The 10,382-nt window shown below is 45.5% G+C and overlaps 2 protein-coding genes across 2 annotated transcripts; both read right to left on the bottom strand.

Moving 5' to 3' along the window:
• LOC109237457 lies at positions 288-2,019 on the bottom strand. Its single transcript, XM_019403766.1, has 2 exons — positions 643-2,019; positions 288-398 (listed from the first exon to the last, which is right to left on the bottom strand). The coding sequence occupies exons 1-2, from the start codon at positions 2,017-2,019 to the stop codon at positions 288-290; spliced, it is 1,488 nt and encodes a 495-aa protein (XP_019259311.1).
• LOC109237450 lies at positions 3,970-5,460 on the bottom strand. The gene has a single exon (XM_019403758.1). The coding sequence runs from the start codon at positions 5,458-5,460 to the stop codon at positions 3,970-3,972; it is 1,491 nt and encodes a 496-aa protein (XP_019259303.1).

Here is a 10,382-nt window from a genome sequence, read left to right as displayed (position 1 = left end):
GTAGCAGGACAGGTCTACCGGGACTCCCGCCTGATTGGAAATGGCATAGCCTTCCAGTTTTGCAGCTTGGCGCTTGGTCCCATATACAACACCTCAGCGGTGCTTGTTCCCTCTCCCGCTGAACCATGTGGGTTTCGTAGAGTATCTTCCTCATCGCCCCACATATTTCCTCAATTTCTTCGGCCGTAAAGGCCTCATCATCTTCCTCTTTATTGTACTTTGGCTTGACAAAGGTTTCGTACAAATGTGGCAGTGGTTGAGGCAAAACCCATCCCTCGTTCTTTCTCTCATCTGCCCACTTTATCATCTGGGGTAGGTAGGAAACCTATCCCGAAGAACATCTCAGTTGTAGGCAGGGTAACTGGTTCAGCTATTCCTTGCAGAGATTTTCCAAGCCCCTTCCCTGGTTTGAAACCATGTCTGATCATTTCTTTGGCCACCATAATCGAGGCATTGGATAGGAAGGGTTGGGGGCAAGGGTTTCCTTCTTCATGCTGGTCCGCCACCACGACTTCAAAAGCTTGATAAACTACGTGCTCACTGCTTTCTCTCGCTTTAAGAATGGGACTGATGGGCCCGATAAATTGATTGTTCATCCTCCCTGTGGACCACGATCTCTTGATCCTCATGCTCGAATTTTACCATTTGATGAAGAGTGGAGGGTACAGCCCCTGCTGCGTGGATCCATGGTCTCCCCAAGAGAAAGTTATAGGATGTGTCCATGTGTAGAACTTGGAAAGTCACCTCAAAGTCCACTGGGCCAATGGTCAGAGTTAGATCGATCACTCCAATCGTGTCCCTTTTGATACCATCGAAAGCTCGCACACAGACATTGTTGGGACGAATCCTTTCAGTCCCGACTTCCATACGCTGCAGTGTAGAGAGTGGGCAAATGTCTACCCCGGAACCTCCGTCTACCATGACTCTCTTCACATAGTATCCCTCACATTTGACAGTTAAGTGCAAGGCTTTGTTGTGAGCGGCCCCTTCTGGAGGCAAGTCGTTTTTGCTGAATGAAATCTGATTGATAGCGAAAAATCTCTCTGCCATTCTTTCTAACTGTTCTACTGAAGTTTCAGCTGGCACGTATGCTTCATTGAGGGTCTTGATTAATACCTTCTGGTGTTCGGGGGATTTCATCAGCAATGATAGCAAGTATACTTGTTCAGGAAACTTCCGAAGTTGATCAACCACTTCATAGTCCGCCATCTTCATCTTCTGAAAGAAAGCTTCCGCTTCTTCGGCACTTACAGGTTTCTTAGATGGGAAACGCTTTCGGGTGGCGTTGTTCACTTCTTCTATGTTGGAGTACTTCTCAACAGGATGATTTTCTTGAAGCTCCCCCGAGATCTCTTTGCCCTTATACGTAACCACTGTTTTATGATAATTCCACGGCACCGCAGCAGGATCTGTCATAGGCTTCTGTGGCGCACGTCCAATAACCACGGGCTCGTTCGCACTTGATGGCTTAATTGTCCCCCGCACCACATAAGCTCCCTTGGGTACGTACATCTGGGCTCCTTTTTTCTGTTCAAATCTCTTTGGAGGACTCAAAGTCAACTGCTTTTCTTTACGGCCTCGTGGGACATAGAGAACACCATTTTTGGGAGGCATTGCCCCCGTTCCTGCTTCAATTTTCTTTTCTGGTTCTGAATGGGTGGCTCTGGTCTTCTTTTCCCCTTTATCTTGCTTTGGGGCAATTTTTCGCTTTCTCTCCGCATCAGCAATGGCAATTATGGCCATTGGTGCCGGATCAAATTCTTTATCTTCACAAATCATTCCAATTACTGGCCCATTGTTATGGGCTGGCAGTGGGTTATTAGTCACGTTGGGGGCATCCTCATCCCTTAGCACTATCTTTCCTTGCTCTATCAAGTTCTCCACTGCTCTTTTCAAGGTCCAACAATCATCTGTATCGTGCCCTTCTGCTCCTGAATGATAGGCACATCTGACATCGGCCCTGTAAGCGGGCGATGCTGGGTTTTGCCTTGTTCGAGGAACTGGTTGTAGCAAACCCATTTGGACAAGCTTTAGAAATAGGTTGGAGTAGGATTCACCGATTGGCGTAAAAGTTTTCCTCCTGGGTGGCTCACGGGGTGGAAAATTGTTCTGTGGAGTACGCGGATTGTAGTGGTTTTGGTGAGGAGGCTGATTTCTTGGAAATGGAGCTTGGTTTCTATTGGCATGTTGCTGCGGTCGTACAAAAGGTTGAGCATTCATGACCGCATACGGTTGAGGAGAATAGGTCATGTCTTGGTGAGGGTAATAATTTTGAGGGGTTCTTTCTGGGAACATGGGTCTAGGAGCACGGTGTCTTCTTGCACCCGATGCCGCCATGGATGTTTCTTCTTTCTTCTTTCCCTTTGCTACTCCTCCAGACCCGCCTTGAATGGCTTGGGAGGTTGCTCTGATTGGCTCAGAATTCTGCCTATTTTCAATCCATTTTCCACCATTTCACCAATTTTAATAGCTTCTGCGAACGGTTTACCCATAGCTGACATCATATTTTGGAAATAATCGGCTTCCTGAGCTTGAAGAAACACCGTGACCATTTCAACCTCGTCCATTGGAGGCTTCACTCTCGATGCTTGCCCACGCCATTTGATTGCATATTCCCGAAAACTCTCAGAGGACTTCTTTTTCAGATTTGCCAACGAGTTCCGGTCTGGAGCAATGTCTATATTGTACTGGAATTGTTTGACAAAGTCTCTAGCGAGGTCGTCCCGGATGTGCCAGCGAGAGATATCCTGATCCATGTACCACTCGGAGGCGATACCCACCAGACTTTCTCCAAAATAGGCCATGAGTAACTCTTCTCTCCCTCCAGCTCCTCGTAACTGATTGCAATATTTCTTGAGATGAGCAATAGGATCACCATGCCCATCGTATTTTTCGAACTTTGGAGTTTTGAACCCCAGAGGCAAGTGCACATGAGGGAACATGCATAGATCAGTATATGACACACTTTTCTGCCCACTCAGACCCTGCATGTTCTTGAGGCTCTGCTCCAGGATCCTCATCCTCTTTGCAATTTCTTCCTGTTCGGGAGTTTTGGGAGTCTTTTCCTGTCCCGTTGTGAACTCGAATGGAGGTGGCTGAGGATAAGTATAAGTGGGGAACTGAGGNTTTTATTCCTCAAACTTACCTTCTTTGCATTTCGACTCTTGATTCATTATTTCGAAGTCTGACAGTGTTTTGGGATCTGGGCATGAAGTCCGTAAGCATGTCATGTTATTTAAAGCCGCATTATTAGAACTGAAAAGAAGAAATGAAAGAGAAAAAATAGCAAAATCAGAAAGAATAAAGAAAAATGAACGATGAAATATTGATTTCATTTCTTGGAATTTGAAGATAACAGGGTTTACATTTGGAAATTTAAAGACAAGAAACTAAAGAAAACATCCGAGTTTCACCCTGGAATAAATCGGGATGCAGAAAAAGTAGCAGGACAGGTCTACCGGGACTCCCGCCTGATTGGAAATGGCATAGCCTTCCAGTTTTGCAGCTTGGCGCTTGGTCCCATATACAACACCTCAGCGGTGCTTGTTCCCTCTCCCGCTGAACCATGTGGGTTTCGTAGAGTATCTTCCTCATCGCCCCACATATTTCCTCAATTTCTTCGGCCGTAAAGGCCTCATCATCTTCCTCTTTATTGTACTTTGGCTTGACAAAGGTTTCGTACAAATGTGGCAGTGGTTGAGGCAAAACCCATCCCTCGTTCTTTCTCTCATCTGCCCACTTTATCATCTGGGGTAGGTAGGAAACCTATCCCGAAGAACATCTCAGTTGTAGGCAGGGTAACTGGTTCAGCTATTCCTTGCAGAGATTTTCCAAGCCCCTTCCCTGGTTTGAAACCATGTCTGATCATTTCTTTGGCCACCATAATCGAGGCATTGGATAGGAAAAGTTGGGGGCAAGGGTTTCCTTCTTCATGCTGGTCCGCCACCACGACTTCAAAAGCTTGATAAACTATATGCTCGCTCCCTTCTCTTGCTTCGGGATGGGGACTGATGGGTCCCGATAAATTGATTGTTCATCCTCCCCATGAACCATGATTTCTTGATCCTCATGCTCAAACTTTACCATTTGATGAAGAGTGGAGGGTACAGCCCCTGCTGCGTGGATCCATGGTCTCCCCAAGAGAAAGTTATAGGATGTGTCCATGTGTAGAACTTGGAAGGTCACCTCAAAGTCCACTGGGCCAATGGTCAGAGTTAGATCGATCTCTCCAATCATGTCCCTTTTGATACCATCGAAAGCTCGCACGCAGACATTATTAGGACAAATCCTTTCAGTCCCAATTTCCATACGCTGCAGTGTAGAGAGTGGGCAAATGTCTACACCAGAACCTCCGTCTACAATGACTCTCTTCACATAATATCCCTCACATTTGACAGTTAGGTGCAAGGCTTTGTTGTGAGCGGCCCCTTCTGGAGGCAAGTCGTTTTTGCTGAATGAAATCTGATTGATAGCGAAAAATCTTTCCGCCATTCTTTCTAGCTGTTCCACCGAAGTTTCAGCTGGCACGTATGCTTCGTTTAGGGTCTTCATTAAAACCTTCTGGTGTTCGGGGGATTTCATCAGCAATGACAGCAAGGATACTTGTTCAGGAAACTTCCGAAGTTGATCAACCACTTCATAGTCCGCCATCTTCATCTTCTGAAAGAAAGCTTCCGCTTCTTCGGCACTTACAGGTTTCTTAGATAGGAAACGCTTTTGGGTGGCGTTGTTCACTTCTTCTATGTTGGAGTACTTCTCAACAGGATGATTTTCCTGAAGCTCCCCCGAGATCTCTTTGCCCTTATACGTAACCACTGTTTTATGATAATTCCACGGCACCGCAACAGGATCTGTCATAGGCTTCTGTGGCGCGCGTCCAATAACCACGGGCTCGTCTAGCCTCGATGGCTTAATTGTCCCCCGCACCACATAAGCTCCCTTAGGTACGTACATCTGGGCTCCTTTTTTCAGTTCAAATCTCTTTGGAGGACTCAAAGTCAACTGCTTTTCTTTACGGCCTCGTGGGACATAGAGAACACCATTTTTGGGAGGCATTGCCCCCGTTCCTGCTTCAACTTTCTTTTCTAGTTTTGACTGGGTGGCTTTGTTCTTCTTTTCCCCTTCGTCTCGTTTTGGGGCAATTTTTGGTTTTCTTTCTCCATCACCAATGGCAATGATAGCTTTTAATGCCGGGTCAAATTCCTTATCCTCACAAATCATCCCGATTATTGGCCCGTTGTTGTGGGCTGGCAGTGGGTTATTGGACACATTGGGCATATCCTCGTCCCTTAGCACTATCTTCCTCTGTTCTATCAAATCCTCCACTGCTCTCTTCACGGTCCAGCAACCGTCCGTGTCGTGCCCTTCCGCCCCTGAGTGATAGGCACATCTGGCACCAGCTCTGTAAGCGGGTGATGCCGGGTTTTGCCTTGTTTGAGGAACTAGCTGTAGCAGACCCATTTGGACAAGCTTTAGAAACAGACTGGATTAGGATTCACCGATTGGTGTAAAAGTTTGCCTCCTGGGTGGCTCACGAGGGGGAAAGTTATTCTGTGGAGGACGGGGATTGTAGTGGTTTTGGTGAGGAGGCTGGTTTCTTGGAAATGGAGCTTGGTTTCTGTTGGCTTGTTGCTGAGTCCGGACAAAAGGTTGAGCATTCATGACCGCGTACGGCGGAGGAGCATAGGCCATGTCCTGGTGGGGGTATTAATGTTGAGGGGTTCTTTCTGGGAACATGGATCTAGGAGCACGGTGTCTTCTTGTACCCAATGCCGCCATGGATGTTTCTTCATTCTTCTTACCCTTTGCCACTCCTCCAGACCCGCCTTGAATGGCTTGGGAGGTTGCTCTAATAGCGGATTGGCTCAGAATTCTGCCTGTTTTCAATCCATTTTCCACCATTTCACCGATTTTGATAGCTTCCGTGAATGGTTTACCCATAGCTGACATCATATTTTGGAAATAATCAGCTTCCTGAGCTTGAAGGAACATTGTGACCATTTCGACCTCGTCCATCAGAGGCTTTACTCTAGATGCTTGCTCACGCCATTTGATTGCGTACTCCCGGAAGCTCTCCGAAGATTTCTTTTTCAAGATTGCCAACGAGTTTCTGTTTGGAGCAATGTCTATATTGTACTGGAATTGTCTGACAAAGTCTCTAGCGAGGTCGTCCCAGATGTGCCAGCGAGAGATATCCTGATCCATGTACCACTCGGAGGCGATACCCACCAGACTTTCTCCAAAATAGGCCATGAGTAACTCTTCTCTCCCTCCAGCTCCTCGCAACTGATTGCAGTATTTCTTGAGATGAGAAATAGGATCACCGTGCCCATCGTATTTTTCGAACTTCGGAGTTTTGAATCCCATAGGCAAATGCACATGAGGGAAAATGCATAGATCAATATATGACACTCTTCTGCCCACTCAAACCCTGCATGTTTTTGAGGCTCTGCTCTAGGCTTCTCATCCTCTTTGTGATTTCTTCCTGTTCAGGGGTTTTGGGAGTCCTTTCCTGTCCCGTGGTGAACTCAAATGGAGGTGGCTGAGGATAAGTATGAGTTGGGAACTGAGGAGGCTCCATTTGGTAGGTAGGTGTTTGGAATGTGAAGGCTAAAGGATCAAAGGTGGGCCTGGGCAATGCGGGTTGTGTTGTGGCCGGGCATGGGGGAGCGGTGAAGATATTGGAAGCCGCTCCGGACATGAACACCTGGGGGCGAACCTCTAAAGGTGTCCCTACGAAATGAGCCGATATGGTGGGCTGTCCCAGTAGGGTATTAGGATGACTGATGGGAATATTGGAGGTACCCCCTGATCTAGGGAACAGTTCAGGGAATCCGGGGATGGCACTTGGAGGTTCCCTTCCATTCGTCCACGCATCCCACATCTCCATGACCCTAAGACGTAAGATCCTGTTCTCTTCAGTCGCTGCAGATTCCGAGGCCGGGATGCCCGAGATTGGGCCATCTTCTGGGATGGGAATGGCTGGCAAGGTCATTTCCGAAGACATTTCTATGCTCCCCTTTGAACTAATAAAGTACGGATGTGATGCCAGTTTACCACGAAAAACCAACCACCGTTTCTATAAAACCTGGACTGGATGTGACAGCAGCAAACGGTTAGTTTGAGACAAATAACAGATAGGTAATCGCATGTTGGGGCGTGATGCACCTATACAGTTAAATGGGTTTCTATATGTTTTGCAACGGTTGCATGCGTCATCCCGGCTTTTCCTTATTCTTTCCCATTTTCTTCCTTTGATTTCCACTCTCTTTTCCCTGCTTTTCTTTCCTTTTGCCCTTTTCTCTCATTTTTTCTCATTTTTCTTTTCTCTCTCTCTTTTCTTTCTTTTATTCTTGCATTTGCTTTTTGCCATGGTTTCTTTCTCTTGGTTTTCTTATTTTCTCTCCCTTTTGTTTCTTTTCCTCTCTTGTTTTTTCTTTTATTTTCTTTCCTCCCCTTTTTTCTTTTCTCTTAGGGATACGGTCGAATCTTATGGAGATTGCCTACGTATCATGACCCCGCATGAATCAGACCAAGCGTAGTTCTTGAAAAATAAATGCGAAAAGTAAAGCAATAATTTTTGGGAATTTTAAATTTTCATTAATAAAACTTCTATTACAAAGATGATAAACTATTTGTTTTCTTGGAAAGGAGAAACTACGAAACAGACTCAAAATAACCAAAATACAGACTCAATGACTAAAAACAAGATCAAGAATACATTAAAGCTTCAACCACTGGGGCCCGCGGGGCATCATTCGGCATTGCCGCGGGCCTATGTGAAAGACACCCTTGCAGTCGCTCCAGATCACTCATAACTTGACGGACAAAAATCATCACTGCGGCAAAGAAGGTGGTACGAGTCATGTCCTCGCACGCTTGGCATTTCATGGCAATATAGTCAGCAATGGCCCTAATCCTTTCTCTAATCCTGCCCTTTTCCTGGAGTAGTCGACCTATTTGTTGGTTTCGGGCTTCTAACACTTGGGAGTCATGAAAGTGGTGATCCTGTAATAGCTGTATTTCTCTCTCCATCTTGGCCATCAGCTTATAGCAATGCTCCCTATCAGCTTTGAAATCTTTGGCCCGCTGGGCTGCCTCATCCTTAAGGGTAGTCACTTTTCTTCGTAGCCTAGTGATGGTCCCTTCATAGTTTCTCTTCATTTGTTGCACAAATTGTGCCCGTTCTTCTACTTTCTTTGCCTATTGCGCTCGGATTTTTGCTATACTGTTTTCAGACTTTTCCAGGTCTTCTTGGCACTCGAGGATTTTCTTTTTTAGTCCGCTTATAAGTCTTTCATCAGCCCGACTTCTTTCTGAGTTGCCGGAAGCTAATTTCATTTTTCGAATCTGAGCCTTAAGAGCTTCATTTTCCTGGGTCAGTTTTTTCTTTTCTCCCTCATCAGCTGCGGCCTGCAAACTATTTTCGAACTGAAGGTCCCGGACCTGCTGTTCCAACTCTCCTATCCTGGCTCTGTATTCATTCTCCTTGGCTAACCAGGTCCACTGTTCTTGTGATGACTCAACAAAATCCTTGAGGTGAGGTCTTTTGGCCGGCCTCCCAAATGTGACTTCCCTTCTATACCAAGCATGATACCCAGGTGAAACTTCTCCTTTGGATCGATCCCGTACACTGGTATTTGCTGCCAAGTATTGACAATTCACTCTAGATCTGGCGGACTGTTGCTTCAGGAAACTGGCCATCAGGACCAATCTCAACTACTTGGTATTAATATCTTCATCTTTTGGCACTATTTGGCATCTTCCGAGTTGTCTTAAAACCCGATACGGAGCATATGGCTGAATGCTCTTAAGACCCATCAAGAGGAAGTGAGGCTCAGTTGCTGGCATATATATGATCTCATCCATAGGTAACTATCCAAACGTGCACTCTATTTGACTGGCAGTGATAGACCAAAGTATGATGTCCATTCTGTGACCCCTTCAGGCAAGCTGATCCCATCAATCCTCGTATAAAATTCCTCTATGCAGGTTTTCTCCGTTGACCCATAACTCATGAATTGAGGACGATGGCATAGGTGTTCGATCATCCACATTTGCAACAACAAATTACACCCCTCAAAAAAGTTTCCTCCGGCTTTGCAAGCTGTGAGAGCACGGAAGATTTCAGCTACTATCATGGGCGCGAGGGTGCTTTTGGCCTGGGTGAGTAAAGTGCTGACGACCCCCACTATTTTTATGTCAATATTTCCATCCTTCCTCGGGAACACCAGAAGCCCCAAGAAAACTACCATAAAAGCAAAACGTCTATGTTCTTCCAATTTGTGGCTGTTTCCTTTGCTGCATATTTTGTTTTCTGGATTGTTGAACCCTCCTATGTGGCCATATCTTTGGTATAGAAATTGTGGAGTACAAAAGCTAGCTGCCAAATCCGGGTTATGGACCCCCCTGCTTATCTTCAGTGAGTCTAAGAATCTGTGCACAGCTACGATTCTCGGGGCAACCAAGTACTTGTGTCTTAAAGGAAGCTCAGCATTCCCAATGTACCCGGCTATTTCTTCTAAGGTCGGGGTGAGTTCAAAATCTAAAAAATGGAACACATTGTGCGCCGGGTCCCAGCATGTGACCAATGCCCTTATGATGTCTCCCCGAGGCCTAATCTCCAACAAACCAGTAAGACCTTTCAAATATTTCTTGACCTCGTGTTGCCCTTCTTCGCCTAGATCATTCCACCACAGACGCAACTCCAAAGGGATTTTTTTCATGATTGAGAAAGGTTCATTTTGAATTGTGCTCATCCTGCACATTTATTAAGGTGATTTAATAACTTATTTTAACCTAAAAGGAAAAAATGACACCACTCTCTTTTTTTTTAACAAAAAGAAAAATTCAAAACTAAAAGAAAAATCCGGTTTTGCAGATACGGCCTTTTAGCACTTCGGGGAAGAAGATTTTAAGGCTGTGCCCGCTAACCGTTGAAAATGACCCAAGGTGGCTGTTCTTGCAAAAACAGCCTTCCGGCGCCCTTTTGGGGACATTCGGCTTATTTTTAAACAAGAATGGCATCACCTGACTTATTTGTGACAAAACTCAAAAAAATTTGGTGTTTTTGGGCTATTTTTGCAAAAGGGAAGTTGGACCCGATGGGGGTTGCCTACGTATCCCACATCCGGTGAGAATCAAACTGGCGTAGTTCGGGCAGATTTAACAAAACCAACTATTTTTGAAAAAAAATTTCTCTTTGTTTTTGTTGATTTTCTCAAAAATTCGGCAGAGTTTCAGTACCATTTGGGCATTGGGTTTTTCAAAACAGGTGACTAACTCACTCGACCCTAACACTATTATTCTTTTCTTTTTCTCCCTTTTTCCAATTTTCTCCCATTATTTTACAAGCCGGTCGACATGCAGATCCGAAGCAAATA

Source organism: Nicotiana attenuata, chromosome 1 (assembly GCF_001879085.1).
Source record: "Nicotiana attenuata strain UT chromosome 1, NIATTr2, whole genome shotgun sequence".
NCBI lineage: Eukaryota > Viridiplantae > Streptophyta > Magnoliopsida > Solanales > Solanaceae > Nicotiana > Nicotiana attenuata.
This window is presented reverse-complemented; position numbering and strand designations above follow the sequence as displayed.